This window comes from Oncorhynchus masou, chromosome 25 (genome assembly GCF_036934945.1).
Source record: "Oncorhynchus masou masou isolate Uvic2021 chromosome 25, UVic_Omas_1.1, whole genome shotgun sequence".
Classification (NCBI taxonomy): Eukaryota; Metazoa; Chordata; class Actinopteri; order Salmoniformes; family Salmonidae; genus Oncorhynchus; species Oncorhynchus masou.
In genome coordinates this window covers 13,490,314-13,514,668 of record NC_088236.1, presented here as the reverse complement: position 1 = coordinate 13,514,668, position 24,355 = coordinate 13,490,314, and the positions used below count along the sequence as shown (strand labels likewise).

Genomic DNA, 24,355 nt, shown 5'->3' with positions numbered 1-24,355 from the left:
CGGTACTAGATAGCATTAACTAGCTGTGTCAGATAGGGTTATCTTCCTGGACATGGTACGGTACTAGATAGCATTAACTAGCTGTGTCAGATAGGGTTAACTTCCTGGACATGGTACGGTACTAGATAGCATTAACTAGCTGTGTCAGATAGGGTTAACTTCATAGACATGGTACGGTACTAGATAGCATTAACTAGCTGTGTCAGATAGGGTTAACTTCATAGACATAGTACGGTACTAGATAGCATTAACTAGCTGTGTCAGATAGGGTTAACTTCATAGACATGGTACGGTGCTAGATAGCATTAAGTAGCTGTGTCAGATAGGGTTAACTTCCTGGACATGGTACGGTACTAGATAGCATTAACTAGCTGTGTCAGATAGGGTTAACTTCATAGACATGGTACGGTACTAGATAGCATTAACTAGCTGTGTCAGATAGGGTTAACTTCCTGGACATGGTACGGTACTAGATAGCATTAACTAGCTGTGTCAGGTAGGGTTAACTTCCTGGACATGGTACGGTACTAGATAGCATTAACTAGCTGTGTCAGATAGGGTTAACTTCATAGACATGGTACGGTACTAGATAGCATTAACTAGCTGTGTCAGATAGGGTTAACTTCATAGACATGGTACGGTACTAGATAGCATTAACTAGCTGTGTCAGACAGGGTTAATTTCATAGACATGGTACAGTACTAGATAGCATTAACTAGCTGTGTCAGATAGGGTTAACTTCCTGGACATGGTACGGTACTAGATAGCATTAACTAGCTGTGTCAGATAGGGTTAACTTCATAGACATGGTACGGTACTAGATAGCATTAACTAGCTGTGTCAGATAGGGTTATCTTCCTGGACATGGTACGGTACTAGATAGCATTAACTAGCTGTGTCAGATAGGGTTAACTTCCTGGACATGGTACGGTACTAGATAGCATTAACTAGCTGTGTCAGATAGGGTTAACTTCATAGACATGGTACGGTACTAGATAGCATTAACTAGATGTGTCAGATAGGGTTAACTTCAAAGACATGGTACGGTACTAGATAGCATTAACTAGCTGTGTCAGATAGGGTTAACTTCCTGGACATGGTACGGTACTAGATAGCATTAACTAGCTGTGTCAGATAGGGTTAACTTCCTGGACATGGTACGGTACTAGATAGCATTAACTAGCTGTGTCAGATAGGGTTAACTTCATAGACATGGTACGGTACTAGATAGCATTAACTAGATGTGTCAGATAGGGTTAACTTCAAAGACATGGTACGGTACTAGATAGCATTAACTAGCTGTGTCAGATAGGGTTAACTTCCTGGACATGGTACGGTACTAGATAGCATTAACTAGCTGTGTCAGATAGGGTTAACTTCATAGACATGGTACGGTACTAGATAGCATTAACTAGCTGTGTCAGATAGGGTTAACTTCCTGGACATGGTACGGTACTAGATAGCATTAACTAGCTGTGTCAGATAGGGTTAACTTCCTGGACATGGTACGGTACTAGATAGCATTAACTAGCTGTGTCAGATAGGGTTAACTTCATAGACATGGTACGGTACTAGATAGCATTAACTAGATGTGTCAGATAGGGTTAACTTCAAAGACATGGTACGGTACTAGATAGCATTAACTAGCTGTGTCAGATAGGGTTAACTTCCTGGACATGGTACGGTACTAGATAGCATTAACTAGCTGTGTCAGATAGGGTTAACTTCATAGACATGGTACGGTACTAGATAGCATTAACTAGCTGTGTCAGATAGGGTTAACTTCCTGGACATGGTACGGTACTAGATAGCATTAACTAGCTGTGTCAGATAGGGTTAACTTCCTGGACATGGTACGGTACTAGATAGCATTAACTAGCTGTGTCAGATAGGGTTAACTTCATAGACATGGTACGGTACTAGATAGCATTAACTAGCTGTGTCAGATAGGGTTAACTTCATAGACATGGTACGGTACTAGATAGCATTAACTAGCTGTGTCAGACAGGGTTAATTTCATAGACATGGTACAGTACTAGATAGCATTAACTAGCTGTGTCAGATAGGGTTAACTTCCTGGACATGGTAGGGTTAACTTCCTGGACATGGTACGGTACTAGATAGCATTAACTAGCTGTGTCAGATAGGGTTAACTTCATAGACATGGTACGGTACTAGATAGCATTAACTAGCTGTGTCAGATAGGGTTATCTTCCTGGACATGGTACGGTACTAGATAGCATTAACTAGCTGTGTCAGATAGGGTTAACTTCCTGGACATGGTACGGTACTAGATAGCATTAACTAGCTGTGTCAGATAGGGTTAACTTCATAGACATGGTACGGTACTAGATAGCATTAACTAGCTGTGTCAAATAGGGTTAACTTCATAGACATAGTACGGTACTAGATAGCATTAACTAGCTGTGTCAGATAGGGTTAACTTCATAGACATGGTACGGTGCTAGATAGCATTAAGTAGCTGTGTCAGATAGGGTTAACTTCCTGGACATGGTACGGTACTAGATAGCATTAACTAGCTGTGTCAGATAGGGTTAACTTCATAGACATGGTACGGTACTAGATAGCATTAACTAGCTGTGTCAGATAGGGTTAACTTCCTGGACATGGTACGGTACTAGATAGCATTAACTAGCTGTGTCAGGTAGGGTTAACTTCCTGGACATGGTACGGTACTAGATAGCATTAACTAGCTGTGTCAGATAGGGTTAACTTCCTGGACATGGTACGGTACTAGATAGCATTAACTAGCTGTGTCAGATAGGGTTAACTTCATAGACATGGTACGGTACTAGATAGCATTAACTAGATGTGTCAGATAGGGTTAACTTCAAAGACATGGTACGGTACTAGATAGCATTAACTAGCTGTGTCAGATAGGGTTAACTTCCTGGACATGGTACGGTACTAGATAGCATTAACTAGCTGTGTCAGATAGGGTTAACTTCCTGGACATGGTACGGTACTAGATAGCATTAACTAGCTGTGTCAGATAGGGTTAACTTCATAGACATGGTACGGTACTAGATAGCATTAACTAGATGTGTCAGATAGGGTTAACTTCAAAGACATGGTACGGTACTAGATAGCATTAACTAGCTGTGTCAGATAGGGTTAACTTCCTGGACATGGTACGGTACTAGATAGCATTAACTAGCTGTGTCAGATAGGGTTAACTTCATAGACATGGTACGGTACTAGATAGCATTAACTAGATGTGTCAGATAGGGTTAACTTCAAAGACATGGTACGGTACTAGATAGCATTAACTAGCTGTGTCAGATAGGGTTAACTTCCTGGACATGGTACGGTACTAGATAGCATTAACTAGCTGTGTCAGATAGGGTTAACTTCATAGACATGGTACGGTACTAGATAGCATTAACTAGCTGTGTCAGATAGGGTTAACTTCCTGGACATGGTACGGTACTAGATAGCATTAACTAGCTGTGTCAGATAGGGTTAACTTCCTGGACATGGTACGGTACTAGATAGCATTAACTAGCTGTGTCAGATAGGGTTAACTTCATAGACATGGTACGGTACTAGATAGCATTAACTAGCTGTGTCAGATAGGGTTAACTTCATAGACATGGTACGGTACTAGATAGCATTAACTAGCTGTGTCAGACAGGGTTAATTTCATAGACATGGTACAGTACTAGATAGCATTAACTAGCTGTGTCAGATAGGGTTAACTTCCTGGACATGGTACGGTACTAGATAGCATTAACTAGCTGTGTCAGATAGGGTTAACTTCATAGACATGGTACGGTACTAGATAGCATTAACTAGCTGTGTCAGATAGGGTTATCTTCCTGGACATGGTACGGTACTAGATAGCATTAACTAGCTGTGTCAGATAGGGTTAACTTCCTGGACATGGTACGGTACTAGATAGCATTAACTAGCTGTGTCAGATAGGGTTAACTTCATAGACATGGTACGGTACTAGATAGCATTAACTAGCTGTGTCAGATAGGGTTAACTTCATAGACATAGTACGGTACTAGATAGCATTAACTAGCTGTGTCAGATAGGGTTAACTTCATAGACATGGTACGGTGCTAGATAGCATTAAGTAGCTGTGTCAGATAGGGTTAACTTCCTGGACATGGTACGGTACTAGATAGCATTAACTAGCTGTGTCAGATAGGGTTAACTTCATAGACATGGTACGGTACTAGATAGCATTAACTAGCTGTGTCAGATAGGGTTAACTTCCTGGACATGGTACGGTACTAGATAGCATTAACTAGCTGTGTCAGGTAGGGTTAACTTCCTGGACATGGTACGGTACTAGATAGCATTAACTAGCTGTGTCAGATAGGGTTAACTTCATAGACATGGTACGGTACTAGATAGCATTAACTAGCTGTGTCAGATAGGGTTAACTTCATAGACATGGTACGGTACTAGATAGCATTAACTAGCTGTGTCAGACAGGGTTAATTTCATAGACATGGTACAGTACTAGATAGCATTAACTAGCTGTGTCAGATAGGGTTAACTTCCTGGACATGGTACGGTACTAGATAGCATTAACTAGCTGTGTCAGATAGGGTTAACTTCATAGACATGGTACGGTACTAGATAGCATTAACTAGCTGTGTCAGATAGGGTTATCTTCCTGGACATGGTACGGTACTAGATAGCATTAACTAGCTGTGTCAGATAGGGTTAACTTCCTGGACATGGTACGGTACTAGATAGCATTAACTAGCTGTGTCAGATAGGGTTAACTTCATAGACATGGTACGGTACTAGATAGCATTAACTAGATGTGTCAGATAGGGTTAACTTCAAAGACATGGTACGGTACTAGATAGCATTAACTAGCTGTGTCAGATAGGGTTAACTTCCTGGACATGGTACGGTACTAGATAGCATTAACTAGCTGTGTCAGATAGGGTTAACTTCCTGGACATGGTACGGTACTAGATAGCATTAACTAGCTGTGTCAGATAGGGTTAACTTCATAGACATGGTACGGTACTAGATAGCATTAACTAGATGTGTCAGATAGGGTTAACTTCAAAGACATGGTACGGTACTAGATAGCATTAACTAGCTGTGTCAGATAGGGTTAACTTCCTGGACATGGTACGGTACTAGATAGCATTAACTAGCTGTGTCAGATAGGGTTAACTTCATAGACATGGTACGGTACTAGATAGCATTAACTAGCTGTGTCAGATAGGGTTAACTTCCTGGACATGGTACGGTACTAGATAGCATTAACTAGCTGTGTCAGATAGGGTTAACTTCCTGGACATGGTACGGTACTAGATAGCATTAACTAGCTGTGTCAGATAGGGTTAACTTCATAGACATGGTACGGTACTAGATAGCATTAACTAGATGTGTCAGATAGGGTTAACTTCAAAGACATGGTACGGTACTAGATAGCATTAACTAGCTGTGTCAGATAGGGTTAACTTCCTGGACATGGTACGGTACTAGATAGCATTAACTAGCTGTGTCAGATAGGGTTAACTTCATAGACATGGTACGGTACTAGATAGCATTAACTAGCTGTGTCAGATAGGGTTAACTTCCTGGACATGGTACGGTACTAGATAGCATTAACTAGCTGTGTCAGATAGGGTTAACTTCCTGGACATGGTACGGTACTAGATAGCATTAACTAGCTGTGTCAGATAGGGTTAACTTCATAGACATGGTACGGTACTAGATAGCATTAACTAGCTGTGTCAGATAGGGTTAACTTCATAGACATGGTACAGTACTAGATAGCATTAACTAGCTGTGTCAGACAGGGTTAATTTCATAGACATGGTACAGTACTAGATAGCATTAACTAGCTGTGTCAGATAGGGTTAACTTCCTGGACATGGTACGGTACTAGATAGCATTAACTAGCTGTGTCAGATAGGGTTAACTTCATAGACATGGTACGGTACTAGATAGCATTAACTAGCTGTGTCAGATAGGGTTATCTTCCTGGACATGGTACGGTACTAGATAGCATTAACTAGCTGTGTCAGATAGGGTTAACTTCCTGGACATGGTACGGTACTAGATAGCATTAACTAGCTGTGTCAGATAGGGTTAACTTCATAGACATGGTACGGTACTAGATAGCATTAACTAGCTGTGTCAGATAGGGTTAACTTCATAGACATAGTACGGTACTAGATAGCATTAACTAGCTGTGTCAGATAGGGTTAACTTCATAGACATGGTACGGTGCTAGATAGCATTAAGTAGCTGTGTCAGATAGGGTTAACTTCCTGGACATGGTACGGTACTAGATAGCATTAACTAGCTGTGTCAGATAGGGTTAACTTCATAGACATGGTACGGTACTAGATAGCATTAACTAGCTGTGTCAGATAGGGTTAACTTCCTGGACATGGTACGGTACTAGATAGCATTAACTAGCTGTGTCAGGTAGGGTTAACTTCCTGGACATGGTACGGTACTAGATAGCATTAACTAGCTGTGTCAGATAGGGTTAACTTCATAGACATGGTACGGTACTAGATAGCATTAACTAGCTGTGTCAGATAGGGTTAACTTCATAGACATGGTACGGTACTAGATAGCATTAACTAGCTGTGTCAGGTAGGGTTAACTTCCTGGACATGGTACGGTACTAGATAGCATTAACTAGCTGTGTCAGATAGGGTTAACTTCATAGACATGGTACGGTACTAGATAGCATTAACTAGCTGTGTCAGATAGGGTTAACTTCATAGACATGGTACGGTCCTAGATAGCATTAACTAGCTGTGTCAGGTAGGGTTAACTTCCTGGACATGGTACGGTACTAGATAGCATTAACTAGCTGTGTCAGATAGGGTTAACTTCATAGACATGGTACGGTACTAGATAGCATTAACTAGCTGTGTCAGATAGGGTTAACTTCATAGACATGGTACGGTACTAGATAGCATTAACTAGCTGTGTCAGATAGGGTTAACTTCATAGACATGGTACGGTACTAGATAGCATTAACTAGCTGTGTCAGGTAGGGTTAACTTCCTGGACATGGTACGGTACTAGATAGCATTAACTAGCTGTGTCAGATAGGGTTAACTTCATAGACATGGTACGGTACTAGATAGCATTAACTAGCTGTGTCAGATAGGGTTAACTTCCTGGACATGGTACGGTGCTAGACAGCATTAACTAGCTGTGTCAGACAGGGTTAATTTCATAGACATGGTACGGTGCTAGATAGCATTAAGTAGCTGTGTCAGATAGGGTTAACTTCCTGGACATGGTACGGTACTAGATAGCATTAACTAGCTGTGTCAGATAGGGTTAACTTCATAGACATGGTACGGTACTAGATAGCATTAACTAGCTGTGTCAGATAGGGTTAACTTCCTGGACATGGTACGGTACTAGATAGCATTAACTAGCTGTGTCAGGTAGGGTTAACTTCCTGGACATGGTACGGTACTAGATAGCATTAACTAGCTGTGTCAGATAGGGTTAACTTCATAGACATGGTACGGTACTAGATAGCATTAACTAGCTGTGTCAGATAGGGTTAACTTCATAGACATGGTACGGTACTAGATAGCATTAACTAGCTGTGTCAGGTAGGGTTAACTTCCTGGACATGGTACGGTACTAGATAGCATTAACTAGCTGTGTCAGATAGGGTTAACTTCATAGACATGGTACGGTACTAGATAGCATTAACTAGCTGTGTCAGATAGGGTTAACTTCATAGACATGGTACGGTACTAGATAGCATTAACTAGCTGTGTCAGATAGGGTTAACTTCATAGACATGGTACGGTACTAGATAGCATTAACTAGCTGTGTCAGGTAGGGTTAACTTCCTGGACATGGTACGGTACTAGATAGCATTAACTAGCTGTGTCAGATAGGGTTAACTTCATAGACATGGTACGGTACTAGATAGCATTAACTAGCTGTGTCAGATAGGGTTAACTTCATAGACATGGTACGGTCCTAGATAGCATTAACTAGCTGTGTCAGGTAGGGTTAACTTCCTGGACATGGTACGGTACTAGATAGCATTAACTAGCTGTGTCAGATAGGGTTAACTTCATAGACATGGTACGGTACTAGATAGCATTAACTAGCTGTGTCAGATAGGGTTAACTTCATAGACATGGTACGGTACTAGATAGCATTAACTAGCTGTGTCAGATAGGGTTAACTTCATAGACATGGTACGGTACTAGATAGCATTAACTAGCTGTGTCAGGTAGGGTTAACTTCCTGGACATGGTACGGTACTAGATAGCATTAACTAGCTGTGTCAGATAGGGTTAACTTCATAGACATGGTACGGTACTAGATAGCATTAACTAGCTGTGTCAGATAGGGTTAACTTCCTGGACATGGTACGGTGCTAGACAGCATTAACTAGCTGTGTCAGACAGGGTTAATTTCATAGACATGGTACGGTGCTAGATAGCATTAAGTAGCTGTGTCAGATAGGGTTAACTTCCTGGACATGGTACGGTACTAGATAGCATTAACTAGCTGTGTCAGATAGGGTTAACTTCATAGACATGGTACGGTACTAGATAGCATTAACTAGCTGTGTCAGATAGGGTTAACTTCCTGGACATGGTACGGTACTAGATAGCATTAACTAGCTGTGTCAGGTAGGGTTAACTTCCTGGACATGGTACGGTACTAGATAGCATTAACTAGCTGTGTCAGATAGGGTTAACTTCATAGACATGGTACGGTACTAGATAGCATTAACTAGCTGTGTCAGATAGGGTTAACTTCATAGACATGGTACGGTACTAGATAGCATTAACTAGCTGTGTCAGGTAGGGTTAACTTCCTGGACATGGTACGGTACTAGATAGCATTAACTAGCTGTGTCAGATAGGGTTAACTTCATAGACATGGTACGGTACTAGATAGCATTAACTAGCTGTGTCAGATAGGGTTAACTTCATAGACATGGTACGGTACTAGATAGCATTAACTAGCTGTGTCAGATAGGGTTAACTTCATAGACATGGTACGGTACTAGATAGCATTAACTAGCTGTGTCAGGTAGGGTTAACTTCCTGGACATGGTACGGTACTAGATAGCATTAACTAGCTGTGTCAGATAGGGTTAACTTCATAGACATGGTACGGTACTAGATAGCATTAACTAGCTGTGTCAGATAGGGTTAACTTCATAGACATGGTACGGTACTAGATAGCATTAACTAGCTGTGTCAGATAGGGTTATCTTCCTGGACATGGTACGGTACTAGATAGCATTAACTAGCTGTGTCAGATAGGGTTAACTTCCTGGACATGGTACGGTACTAGATAGCATTAACTAGCTGTGTCAGATAGGGTTAACTTCATAGACATGGTACGGTACTAGATAGCATTAACTAGCTGTGTCAGATAGGGTTAACTTCCTGGACATGGTACGGTACTAGATAGCATTAACTAGCTGTGTCAGGTAGGGTTAACTTCCTGGACATGGTACGGTACTAGATAGCATTAACTAGCTGTGTCAGATAGGGTTAACTTCATAGACATGGTACGGTACTAGATAGCATTAACTAGCTGTGTCAGATAGGGTTAACTTCATAGACATGGTACGGTCCTAGATAGCATTAACTAGCTGTGTCAGGTAGGGTTAACTTCCTGGACATGGTACGGTACTAGATAGCATTAACTAGCTGTGTCAGATAGGGTTAACTTCATAGACATGGTACGGTACTAGATAGCATTAACTAGCTGTGTCAGATAGGGTTAACTTCATAGACATGGTACGGTACTAGATAGCATTAACTAGCTGTGTCAGATAGGGTTAACTTCATAGACATGGTACGGTACTAGATAGCATTAACTAGCTGTGTCAGGTAGGGTTAACTTCCTGGACATGGTACGGTACTAGATAGCATTAACTAGCTGTGTCAGATAGGGTTAACTTCATAGACATGGTACGGTACTAGATAGCATTAACTAGCTGTGTCAGATAGGGTTAACTTCCTGGACATGGTACGGTGCTAGACAGCATTAACTAGCTGTGTCAGACAGGGTTAATTTCATAGACATGGTACGGTGCTAGATAGCATTAAGTAGCTGTGTCAGATAGGGTTAACTTCCTGGACATGGTACGGTACTAGATAGCATTAACTAGCTGTGTCAGATAGGGTTAACTTCATAGACATGGTACGGTACTAGATAGCATTAACTAGCTGTGTCAGATAGGGTTAACTTCCTGGACATGGTACGGTACTAGATAGCATTAACTAGCTGTGTCAGGTAGGGTTAACTTCCTGGACATGGTACGGTACTAGATAGCATTAACTAGCTGTGTCAGATAGGGTTAACTTCATAGACATGGTACGGTACTAGATAGCATTAACTAGCTGTGTCAGATAGGGTTAACTTCATAGACATGGTACGGTACTAGATAGCATTAACTAGCTGTGTCAGATAGGGTTAACTTCATAGACATGGTACGGTACTAGATAGCATTAACTAGCTGTGTCAGATAGGGTTAACTTCATAGACATGGTACGGTACTAGATAGCATTAACTAGCTGTGTCAGGTAGGGTTAACTTCCTGGACATGGTACGGTACTAGATAGCATTAACTAGCTGTGTCAGATAGGGTTAACTTCATAGACATGGTACGGTACTAGATAGCATTAACTAGCTGTGTCAGATAGGGTTAACTTCATAGACATGGTACGGTACTAGATAGCATTAACTAGCTGTGTCAGATAGGGTTATCTTCCTGGACATGGTACGGTACTAGATAGCATTAACTAGCTGTGTCAGATAGGGTTAACTTCCTGGACATGGTACGGTACTAGATAGCATTAACTAGCTGTGTCAGATAGGGTTAACTTCATAGACATGGTACGGTACTAGATAGCATTAACTAGCTGTGTCAGATAGGGTTAACTTCATAGACATGGTACGGTACTAGATAGCATTAACTAGCTGTGTCAGATAGGGTTAACTTCATAGACATGGTACGGTGCTAGATAGCATTAAGTAGCTGTGTCAGATAGGGTTAACTTCCTGGACATGGTACGGTACTAGATAGCATTAACTAGCTGTGTCAGATAGGGTTAACTTCATAGACATGGTACGGTACTAGATAGCATTAACTAGCTGTGTCAGATAGGGTTAACTTCCTGGACATGGTACGGTACTAGATAGCATTAACTAGCTGTGTCAGGTAGGGTTAACTTCCTGGACATGGTACGGTACTAGATAGCATTAACTAGCTGTGTCAGATAGGGTTAACTTCATAGACATGGTACGGTACTAGATAGCATTAACTAGCTGTGTCAGATAGGGTTAACTTCATAGACATGGTACGGTACTAGATAGCATTAACTAGCTGTGTCAGGTAGGGTTAACTTCCTGGACATGGTACGGTACTAGATAGCATTAACTAGCTGTGTCAGATAGGGTTAACTTCATAGACATGGTACGGTACTAGATAGCATTAACTAGCTGTGTCAGATAGGGTTAACTTCATAGACATGGTACGGTACTAGATAGCATTAACTAGCTGTGTCAGATAGGGTTAACTTCATAGACATGGTACGGTACTAGATAGCATTAACTAGCTGTGTCAGGTAGGGTTAACTTCCTGGACATGGTACGGTACTAGATAGCATTAACTAGCTGTGTCAGATAGGGTTAACTTCATAGACATGGTACGGTACTAGATAGCATTAACTAGCTGTGTCAGATAGGGTTAACTTCATAGACATGGTACGGTACTAGATAGCATTAACTAGCTGTGTCAGACAGGGTTAATTTCATAGACATGGTACGGTACTAGATAGCATTAACTAGCTGTGTCAGATAGGGTTAACTTCCTGGACATGGTACGGTGCTAGACAGCATTAACTAGCTATGTCAGATAGGGTTAACTTCATAGACATGGTACGGTACTAGATAGCATTAACTAGCTGTGTCAGATAGGGTTAACTTCCTGGACATGGTACGGTACTAGATAGCATTAACTAGCTGTGTCAGATAGGGTTAACTTCCTGGACATGGTACGCTACTAGATAGCATCACCTAGCTGTGTTAGGTTGGACCCAGATAGATTAAACCACACAAGTTACATGGTATACAACGGGACATGGAACAGTCATTCCAAATGGGCCTGTTTGACTTCAAGTATAAGGTTTCAACACTTATATGTCACATACACAGGATACAGCAGCTGTAAAACAGTACCGTATATACAGGGTGAATTGACTTGACATGGAACCTGTCAGATAGGGTTGACATGGTACTATACTGTGTGTGCCTTGTGCCAGTACACATGACTCAGCATTACCTCTCTGTGTTAGACAGAGATGCACTGGTCGGTCCAGATAGGGCTGGTTATCCTTGACTTTACATTGTGCGTGCCTCATGTCAGTAGAGAACACAATATGAACCCAATGTGGCAGATAGCGTTGATTTAGTTGACATGGTACTCCACTGTAACTAGCTCATGCCAGTAGAGAACACAATATTAACCCAATGTGGCAGATAGCGTTGATTTAGTTGACATGGTACTCCACTGTAACTAGCTCATGCCAGTAGAGAACACAATATTAACCCAATGTGGCAGATAGCGTTGATTTAGTTGACATGGTACTCCACTGTAACTAGCTCATGCCAGTAGAGAACACAATAATAACCCAATGTGGCAGGTAGCGTTGATTTAGTTGACATGGTACTCCACTGTAACTAGCTCATGTCAGTAGAGAACACAATATTAACCCAATGTGGCAGATTGCGTTGATTTAGTTGACATGGTACTCCACTGTAACTAGCTCATGCCAGTAGAGAACACAATATTAACCCAATGTGGCAGATAGCGTTGATTTAGTTGACATGGTACTCCACTGTAACTAGCTCATGCCAGTAGAGAACACAATATTAATCCAATGTGGCAGATAGCGTTGATTTAGTTGACATGGTACTCCACTGTAACTAGCTCATGCCAGTAGAGAACACAATATTAACCCAATGTGGCAGATAGCGTTGATTTAGTTGACATGGTACTCCACTGTAACTATCTCATGCCAGTAGCGAACACAATATTAACCCAATGTGGCAGATAGCGTTGATTTAGTTGACATGGTACTCCACTGTAACTAGCTCATGCCCGTAGAGAACACAATATTAACCCAATGTGGCAGATAGCGTTGATTTAGTTGACATGGTACTCCACTGTAACTAGCTCATGCCCGTAGAGAACACAATATTAACCCAATGTGGCAGATAGCGTTGATTTAGTTGACATGGTACTCCACTGTAACTAGCTCATGCCAGTAGAGAACACAATATTAACCCAATGTGGCAGATAGCGTTGATTAAGTTGACAAGGTACTCCACTGTAACTAGCTCATGCCAGTAGAGAACACAATATTAACCCAATGTGGCAGATAGCGTTGATTAAGTTGACAAGGTACTCCACTGTAACTAGCTCATGCCAGTAGAGAACACAATATTAACCCAATGTGGCAGATAGCGTTGATTTAGTTGACATGGTACTCCACTGTAACTAGCTCATGCCCGTAGAGAACACAATATTAACCCAATGTGGCAGATAGCGTTGATTTAGTTGACATGGTACTCCACTGTAACTAGCTCATGCCAGTAGAGAACACAATATTAACCCAATGTGGCAGATAGCGTTGATTAAGTTGACAAGGTACTCCACTGTAACTAGCTCATGCCAGTAGAGAACACATTATTAACCCAATGTGGCAGATAGCGTTGATTTAGTTGACATGGTACTCCACTGTAACTAGCTCATGCCAGTAGAGAACACAATATTAACCCAATGTGGCAGATAGCGTTGATTTAGTTGACATGGTACTCCACTGTAACGAGCTCATGCCAGTAGCGATAACATGGTATTAACTATGTGTGTCAGATGTCAGATAGGCCTGTGCTCTGCTGAAGCCCCTGAGAGTGGCTGTGCGTGTGAGGAAAACGAGATGGTCAGGCCGATCAATTAGCTAGCTCACAGAGCCATCCACCTATGGATAAACACATGCTAAAGAGTTAAGTGGTTATATCTGATAGAACAATATAGAGGAGCATCAGATTCAAAAGATGTGATGGATACTGGCGACCAGGGGCGCAACTTTCACTGGGGACAGGGGGACATGCCACATTCTAAAATTGCATTTTCTTCCCCCCCAGTGTTATCGTTGGAATGTGATACAAAATTAGGCAAAGGGTGTGCTTTAGGACCATGCGGACGGCTCCTAGCGGTCGGGTAGGCTGTTTGGAGGGTTTATCCGACTGGATTAAAAATTAAATTAAAAGATGACCCCCCCTCCACTTGAAAAACCAAAGTTGCACCCCTGCTGGAGATAGTGACATAGTGGATTGCCCCAGGGGCGTTCGTGTGGTTAGTCTGTTTGTTGGCTGTATGGTGTATCATATCTAAACTGAGCATCTGTTGCAAATTCAAATCCACAACCTGACAAGGTACAAATCTGTCGTTCGAATTCGAATTCTAGTTATCCCTTACAAATTCTAAATTCCAACAGTCAGGCAATAACCCAGAAAGGGGATTAGAACACTATAACCTAGAGAGGGGATTAGAACCCTATAACCCAGAGAGGGGATTAGAACCCTATAACCCAGAGAGGGGATTAGAACCCTATAACACAGAGAGGGGATTAGAAACCTATAAACCAGAGAGGGGATTAGAACCCTATAACCCAGAGAGGGGATTAGAACCCTATAACCCAAAGAGGGGATTGGAACCCTATAACCCAAAGAGGGGATTGGAACACTATAACCCAAAGAGGGGATGGGAACCCTATAACCCAAAGAGGGGATTAGAACCCTATAACCCAAAGAGGGGATTAGAACCCTATAACCCAAATAGGGGATTAGAACCCTATAAACCAAAGAGGGGTAGAACCCTATATCCCAAAGAGGGGATTAGAACCCTATAATCTGCATGAGTTTCAGATTCTATTTACCCAGTTCAACCTTTGGTTTTTCTTCCACATAAACAAATACAATTTTCTTTGTTTATCCTCTTAGTCTCTGTCTACTGATTAGTAATGACGGGTTTGGAAGACATGGGCTAACCTTCAGGATGGTTCTGGGGCCTCTCTCTCTCTCTTTCTCTTTCTCTCTCTCTCTCTCTCTGTCTCTCTCTCTCTCTGTCTCTCTCTCTCTCTGTCTCTCTCTCTCTCTTTCTCTGTCTCTCTCTCTCTCTCTTTCTCTCTCTCTCTCTCTCTCTCTCTCTCTCTTTCTCTCTCTCTCTCTCTCTCTCTCTCTTCTCTCTCTCTCTCTCTCTCTCTCTCTCTCTCTCTCTCTCTCTCTCTCTCTCTCTCTGTGTGTGTAAACAACACTGCGATTCATGAGGGCTAGCCTGCTGAGCCAATTAAAAGGGTTCCCCTGAAGAACTGGGGCTCATTAGGATTCACTGAACATTGACTGTGTTGCAAATGGAACCCTATTCTCTATATAGTGCACTACTTTTGACCGGGGCCTATAGTGCAGTATATAGGGAATAGAGTACCATTTGGGATGCAACCAGTATCCTTCAGATTACCAATCTATGAAGACTTTCTGCCAATGCAATCGAAAACTAGGCACTAACTACGACCTCCTGCACACGTCTAGGACCAAGGGTATTCCCTATGGGAGGGCATCGTCTTGCTGGCCATTTAGGCACATGGGAAGAAGGAGGTCTCTGGTGTCGAATGTGATTCTGTTACCCAGGATTTAGGTCACATTTCAAGACACTTGACTTTAAGACACACCCCAATGAAGAACGAGCTACATCAATGTACAATCGTTGGGAAATTGCCACCCACTGCCTTTAAGCATTCGTTGTCTCTGTGTGTTTTTGTCTATTATTGCACAGGAGATTGGTGGCACCTGCATTGGGGAGGATGAGCTCAGTGGAATGTTATCAAATACATCAAACACATGGTTTCCACACATGGTTTCCATGTGTTTGACGCCATTCTGTTGGCTCCGTTACAGACATTATTATGAGCCTTCCTCCCCTCAGCAACCTCCACTGTATTATAGCCATCAGAGACTTTGGAGAAGGATTCACTCTGATGGTATCAATTTAAGAGCTATAAAACCTGTTGTATACCGTACTTGAAAAAATAAAAGTTGAATACTTGTTGTTACCTTGCTTTACAGCCAAGGTGCACAAACACAAGGGCAAGCTGAAGAGATGAAAATACCAGGTTAAAAAAGGCTTCTAAAGTTTGTAATTTCCACTTTAAAATGATAGACTTGATTTGCCCTAATGACAAATGCATCAACCCCTACAAAACATCCATTCATTATAATCCACATAATTAATTCACATTACCTGTTGCTGCAGGATTATTTTCCTGCTGTAGCAAACCGGCTCAAATTAAGATCCTACATCCTTATATTCCTATAGCTATTGAAGAAGACTCACTTCCCACTGGGCAAAGACAGATCAACCTTCAATTCATTAAAACATGAATTCAATTTGAAATCAACCAATTCTTGAAACCTGGTTTAAATTGAGACAAGCTATGAGCATTGATAACGTCTAGCAAATTAAATTTAAAAAACGTAATTTGATGCAACGTGATAGAATGTGATTACGTTTAAAAGAAACTCTGGTGAAATAGTGTGAGAAGTAACTCAACCAATCTTTTCCAGCTGCAGCCAGTCTGGTATTTTTCATATAGCATAGAGTCACTTTTCCGGGCTAAAGTGTTGTGTTTCCTTCCTCCAACTGTAATTGGGTCTCGGTTTGCGTATCAGCTTAATGCCAAAACATATGCTGTGTTGAAGACAATCCTGTTGACTGCAATTGACCCCTGGGAGGTTTATCTCAAACCTCACGGGAAGAGTTCTGCCTCTGTTTCATTGGCCGTATGCCAGTCACGGCCAATCCAGTTTAGCCTTGCTGCCTTATCTGAAGAACCTCAATTAGAGCATCCTGGGTAGGAGCACACGCATGCAACACCTTTTCTCAGCACTATATTGATCCACATGGGACTGCATTGCATGGTGGGGAAATGGTGGAGGCAACCTGTTTGTTCTCTCTCTCGCTATCTCTGTCTCTTTCTCTCTCTCTTTCTCTCTCTCTCTGTCTCTCTCTCTCTGTCTCTTTCTCTCTCTCTTGTGCTCTCTCTCTCTCTTGTTCTCTCTCTCTACTCTCTCTTGTTCTCTCTCTTGCTCTTGTTCTCTCTCTCTCTCATTCTCTGTCTCTTTGTTTCCGTCTCCCTCTTGTTCTCTCTCTCTGCTCTCTCTTGTTCTCTCGCTCTCTGTCTCTTTCTCTCTCTCTCTTGTGCTCTCTCTCTCTTTCTCTCTCTCTTGTGCTCTCTCTCTCTTGTTCTCTCTCTCTACTCTCTCTTGTTCTCTCTCTCGCTCTTGTTCTCTCTCTCATTCTCTGTCTCTTTCTTTCCCTCTCCCTCTTGTTCTCTCTCTATCTCTCTCTCGCTGTCTCTATGTCTCTATCTCTGTCTCTATGTCTCTCTCTCTGTGCAAAAAGTCAGCAAAATGTATATTTTCCTTGCACAGTGTTGCCAAAACCCAGTGTTGCCAAAACCCAGTGTTGCCAAAAAAATAACTAATTGAAAAAAGCCCTCATTGTTTGGTTTCAAAGCTCATGAAACTAAAGCATTCAGCTCCATATAATGGTTTTATCCATTTGTTTGTCTTCTATTGGCTTTTCTTGACAGGAATTAAAGAAAGAATCCCCAGAGCAACAGCTCAAATGAATTCAAATCAATGTTTCTTAGTCGCGTACACAGATTTTCAAATGTTATCAAGGTGCAGTGAAATTCTTGTTTTGTTATCTCCAACATTGCAATAATACCTAGAAAGGACGACTAAAAAAATACACAGATAATCCAGAAAAAGTACAAAATTAAGAAAAATCAGAAAGAGCGATGTCAGAGATCAGAATTGAAATGCACTGTATATACACATAATGGTGTTATTCCAGGACAGGTGGCTGATATTTGATCATATGCTGTCTGAATGAGAAATTGCATACATTAAACCTGCTTTAGCTGTGACAGTTCAATAAACACACAACATGACAGCCTTATTAATGAATCTATTCAAAGAAGGCCTAATGGCCTTGGAGGTATACAAATTACAACAGCACAATCCCACCGAAATATCAGCAGACACTGTCTGGCATTACTTTACACTTACTGCTAGACCACAACAGAAAGTGCATGATGAATGAACCTTAGCTCATAGAACACTGGGAAGCATTCCAAGTTCCATGCCAATGAGATGGGATACAAATGAATTAGCATTAGCTGTGGGTATATCAAACGGAATAAACAAACAAATGCCTGTCTGATTTGTAGTTGTGGAATACACTGTTGTCCTCTACTGTAATCTGCTGCCTTCCTCCTATAATCCTCTGTTTTTAGTAATGAACAACATGAGGCCATAGGAGTGTACACGACATATTGCGTAAGCAGAGTGGGCTTGAATGTCTGTGTGTGTGTGTGTGTGTGTGTGTGTGTGTGTGTGTGTGTGTGTGTGTGTGTGTGTGTGTGTGTGTGTGTGTGTGTGTGTGTGTGTGTGTGTGTGTGTGTGTGTGTGTGTGTGTGTGAGTGCCCGTGTGCGTGAAGTTATGATATGCCCCCACCTTCGACACACACACCATCCAGTCATTACATGATTCATTTTACTGCTACATGATCTCCAACACAAATCTGGATCTCTCCCGACCCACATTCATTAAGAATCACCTTCCCTCTAAACCCTAGTGCCCCCTGTTGTCGCACTGGTTACAGACATAGCCCAGGCCACCACTAAACCATTAATTATGGGTAAAGCAGTTGGAAAAGAGCGATATAATCCGACCGGCATGAGCATTAAAGCAGACCATCTGCAGACTTCATCAAAGAGCATCTCCTAATGGCCATGGCACAAACCGCAAAAATAGAAGATACGGGCGAGGCGCGAGGTTGCTAAATCCGCTCGGGCATGTTGTTATTCCAAACTGTGTGTAAATATACTGACGCAACTGTCCCTTGGCCATAGTCTAGTGGTAGAATGTCATATCTATATAATCATTATTGATAACATCAAAGTCATTCATGGTGTGCGGATGTGTTTTACGGTAATCAATTAATGATGACTAGCCAACATGAGATATAGACCCTCCTCACCCTCCTTACCCTCCTCAATGTTCATATTCAACGTTATTGATCCAATACTGTCAGAGCTAGATTAACATATATTATTCTATTTTATAAATATATAGTTTTATGAAGGTAAGAGTACCGCAAATATAATGATAACTTTTCTTTCACAAAGCACTTATTCAAGTTGCATTATGTTCACCAAATCGAAATCCATTGAGAAATGTTTTCTCTTAGTCCAAATCATCCAAACAACCTTCCGTTGATTTCTAGGGGTTCCGCGCGCTCTCCGCCAAGTTACCTTCTCAAGGTATTAGCATGCGGAGGGCAATGACGGTGCTCGATTTCGATTTTATTGGTATCCTAATTTACAATCACGTACCTGTATCATTCTAGTCAATGCAACCTATAATCAACTTTATGGGATGTTGCCTGTGTACTTACCCTCAACAAGACTGGTCTTCATGATTTTTGAATAAATCCAGTAGTTGAATAAATCCAACAGATGAAGCCTGTTTGCGGAGACTGTATATCCGCTCTTTAGTTGCAATCGATAGATACTTGCAAATCCAGGGCACGGTGTTGTCACGGACCTCCCAGTCACCGTTACATTCAAACTTTAGCCAGAGGTTTTCCTGCTGAAGCCGACTGGAGAACAACGTCTCCGGCTGGAACGGCGCACAGTCATCTGGGCCAGTGGGAGCGAGACAAGAAGTGTATAGTATCCAAACTCAACCAGCACACAACGTAGGCTACGGGAGCGCAGAGCGTAGAACAACACCCCAAAAGGACGCGCGAACAATCAACAGAAAAACACACAAAGAGCACTAAGTTCCAAAATTGGTAAAGTCTAAAAGAGACTGAACAAATCAGAAAGGAATCCATGGACAGGCTACTGATGTACACATCCTGTCTGATTTCTAACTGACTGTATTCGGAAGTACATCTATATGTGTTTGGATATTGGCTGCACTGCCCAGCGCAGTACAACATGGGTTTGCATGGGGTCGCATAAAAGAGAGGGCGGTGCGGTGAGAGAGAGAGGGTGGGGGGGTGGGGGGGGGGGGGGATTCAAAGATTAATGTTTTATGGGTATGGATCAGGGACTGCGCGCTAATGAATGTTTTAGAAGATACGGGTGGTTTGACGTGCGGGGAATCTGTTTTGGATCAAACAAGCTCAAGTACGCACATGCATACGAAAATACACAACAAAATACACCTTGCAGGTGAACGGCTAGCCTACTTATGGGACAAGGCATAATGGTTGGGAAGGGGCAACGCAGTTCTGACCGAAAATAATTATAAGCGGAAAAGGGATATTTGAGAAGCAGCATTTGCCTGAACATGGTTTTAATTTCCTTCCTTTAAATATACAAGCTTTTGTTATTACATTAAAATGTAGTCCACAATTCTAGTCTGATAGAAATCTCCCAAATCTTCATCACCGTTTAGCATTCGCCAAATTAACCATCAAGGTAAAATGGAGACCGGAGCTTATTGTTTTATCAATTTGCGCACCGTCATTGGGTTACAATTACACGACGGTAGTAGGGTACACAGGAATGCACAAAAAGCTTGAGGGGATCATGCGAAACGTTTGAGTGGATGCGCCCATTACACCTATTTGATGTAATAAAGACCGTAGTTAAAAAGTGATTGAATATTAAGCTCCATTGATGCATGCATGCTGCGGAGACTGATTGGACCGAGAAAACAAATTCCCTTCGCTGTGCACTCTGCAGGCTAGATGTACCCAAGGGAATTAGATCAGTACCGCCCGCGCCGTTATTTCTAAGTACCATGCGCCTCCTAGCGGTAGGTCAATGTGTAGTTGCAACATGGTAAGGATGTCATTTCAGCCCATGCACAGCACCAGCGCAGCTTCAGTGGTGAAAATGCTCTCACCATGTAGCAGCCTAGGCTACTCTTGGGGCAACAAAGGGGATCCAGTGCAATTGAAGCTTCAGATGTCATAGTAACATACATGCCGTTTTTTAGTACCCTTTCTGCAATCCATTTGTTCATGGAAACCAAATGCAGTAGAAGATGCAAAGGACATGATGAAATATGAATGCAATTGAGCAATCCTCTCCTGAAGCCTGTGGGCTAGCACTCTGAAAAAAAGTGATTTTAGTTTACACTTCTGACATAGTAATTAACTTACAGTTCCCTCCATAATTATTGGGACAGTGAAGCATTTTTTATTATTTTGGCTCTATGCTCCAAAAGTTTGGATTTGAAAAGTTTGGATTGGAGACTGTCAGCTTTAAATTGAGGGTGTTTTCATTCATATCTGGTGAACCATTTAGAAATTACAGCAGTTTTTGTACATGTCCCCTATTTTAGGGGAGCAAAAGTATTGGGACAAATTCACTTATACTGTATGTGTATTAAAGTAGTAAAAAGTTAAGGATTTGGTCCCAAAGTCCTAGCATGTTATGACCACAGCAAGCTTGTGACTACACATTTGTTGGATGCATTTGTTGCTTGTTTTGTTTGTGTTTCAGATCATTTTGTGACCAATTGAAATTAATAGTAAATTATATATTGTGTCATTTTGGAGTCACTTTTATTGTATATAAGAATATAATGTGTTTCTAAACCCTTCTACATGAATGTGGATACTACCAGGATTACAGATAATCCTGAATGAATTATGAATATTGATGAGTGAAAAAAGTTAGATGCACAAATATCATACCTCCCCCAAAAATGCTAACCTCCCCTGTTATTGAAATAGTAAGAAGTTAGCATGTCTTAGGGGTATGATATTTGTGCATCTGTAATGTTCTCACCAATCACTATTCCCAATTCATCCAGGATTATCTGTATTCATGGTGCATCGAAATTAATGCAGAGGTGTTAAGAAGCATATTCTATTCTTATTTACTATAAAAGTGACTCCAAAATGACACAATAAATGATGTACCATTAATTTCTGTTGGGCACAAAATAATCTGAAACACAACATAAACAAACAGCAAATGCATCCAACAAATATGTAGTCACAAGCTTGATGTAAGCACTTTTTACAACTTTAATACACATAAGGGAATTTGTCCCCCTCCCCCAAAATGAGGGGACTATGTACAAACAGTGGTGTAATTTCAAAGCGGTTCACCAAATACAGATGAAAATACCCTCAAATTAGAGATGACAGTCTGCATGTTATCCTCACCCTTAACCTTAATTCATATTTCTGAAGTATAGAGAGCCCTGTAACATTTCACAGGTGATTTCACAGGTGAAACAGCAATCCACAATACAATTCATGGTGTATTTTAAGCAACAGCCACTAAACCAACTGAAGCAATTCAGGAATACTATATCAGCCTATATCAGCCAGATCATTATATTATGGATTGATTGTTGAATCAAATTGAATTGGGTAGATTGGGTTTAACCCTTGTTTACAGTCACCTTTGCTATTGAATGACACTAATTTAATTCCTTCCCTGAATCTCTTTACAGTAGAGGCCGGATGGGTCGGCAGTTGACATTGTAACATACACAACCTTCATAACCAGGAAGGTCAAAGGTCATATGTTGTACAAAAGCAAGGAGAGACTTTAACCTCTGTTTCCACTTACACCTGTGTCTCAATTCAATAAAATATGCATTGTTTGTTTTACAATAGCTGTTTTTCCCATCGTAAATTAAAATCCCAGACGGGTTCTGGGGGTAGCTACTATGAAAACCTACTTCTACCCTACATGGCAGACTCCCTTCACATGTAGATCATTTCCATTTTAAATAATGGAAATAATTAGTGGAAATAATGGAAATAATTAGTGTTTATATGTGCAGTAGTTTGTAAATAAATAGACTGCGTAAACATACCTGTGGCCTAGGTTACTCTTTCCTATTATGTCAATACATCTGTGTGTGGGTGGGGATATACTTTTACTGATCACACCACTTCCACTCACCTTATTATCAAATCTAATCTAATTCTATTTGTCACATGCTTGGTAAACAACAGGTGTGGACTAACAGTGAAATGTTTACTTATGGGCCCTTCCCAACAATGCAGAGAGATAGAAACCAAGCTGCACTGCTTCTTGACACAATGCCCACTTAACCCAGAAGCCAGCTGCACCAATGTGTCAGAGGAAACACCGCACACCTGGCCACCGTGTCAGCGTTCACTGCGCCCAGCCCGCCACAGGAGTCGCTAGTGCACGATGTGACAAGGACACCCCTGCTGGCCATACCCTCCCCAAACCCAGACGACGCTGGGCCAATTGTGCGCTTCATCATGGGACTCCCGGTCGCGGCTGGCTGCGACAGAGCCTGAGCCTCGAACACAGAATCTCTAGTGGCACAGCTAGCAGATCACTGTGCCACTTGGGAGGCCTGTAGATATGTACATATAACTTGGTTTAAAGTGACTATGCAACAGGATAGATAATAAACAGTGGCAGCAGCATATGTGATGAGTCCAAAAAGTTAGTGCAAAAAGGATAGCTATTTGGTTAACTATTTAACAGTTTTATGACTCTGGGGTAGAACCTGTTCTGGGTCCTGCTGGTTTTAGACTTGATGCATCGGTACCGCTTGCCTTGCAGTAGCAGAGAGAACAGTCTATGACTTGGGTGGCTGGAGTCTTTGACAATTTTTAGGGCCTTTATCTGACACCGCCTAATATAAAGGTCCTGGATGGATGGTAGTTCGGCCTCAGTGATGTACTGGGCCGTACACACAACCCTCTGTAGTGCCTTGACGTCAGATGCAAATCAGTTGCCAAACCAAGTGGTGATGCATTAGGTAAGATGCTCTCAATGGTGCAGCTGTCAAACTTTTTGAGGATCTGAGGGCCCATGCCAAGTCTGTTCAGCTTCCTGAGGGGAAAGAGGCGTTGTCTTGCCCTCTTCACGACTGTGTTGGTATGTGTGGACTGTGATAGATCCTCAGTGATGTGGACACAGAGGAACCTGAAGCTCTAGACCCACTTCACTACAGCCCCATTGATGTGGATGGGAATGTGCTCGGCTCCTTTGTCTTGATCACGTTGAGGGAGAGGTTGTTGTCCTGGCACCCCATTGACAGGCCTCTGACCTCCTCACTATAGGCTGTTCCATCATCGTCGGTGATCAGGCTACCACCGTAGTGTCGTCAGCAAACACACAGTTGTGGGTGAACAGGAGTGGAGTGCAGGAGGGGACTAAGCACACCCCGGAGGGGCCCCCGTTTTGAGGGTCAGTGGGGCAGTTGTGTTGTTGTCTACAGTCTCTACTCCAA

The 24,355-nt window shown here is 41.9% G+C and overlaps 1 protein-coding gene across 1 annotated transcript in view; it reads right to left on the bottom strand.

The window, feature by feature from the left end:
* LOC135513500 (reticulon-4 receptor-like) overlaps positions 1-20,050 on the bottom strand; it is an 88,358-nt gene extending 68,308 nt beyond the window's left edge. Inside the window, exon 1 of the mRNA XM_064936378.1 lies at positions 19,557-20,050. Within this exon, the coding sequence (XP_064792450.1) occupies positions 19,557-19,578 (22 nt within the window). The 5' untranslated portion in view covers positions 19,579-20,050. The remainder of the gene's footprint in view (positions 1-19,556) is intronic.
* Positions 20,051-24,355: the final 4,305 nt, after the last annotated feature.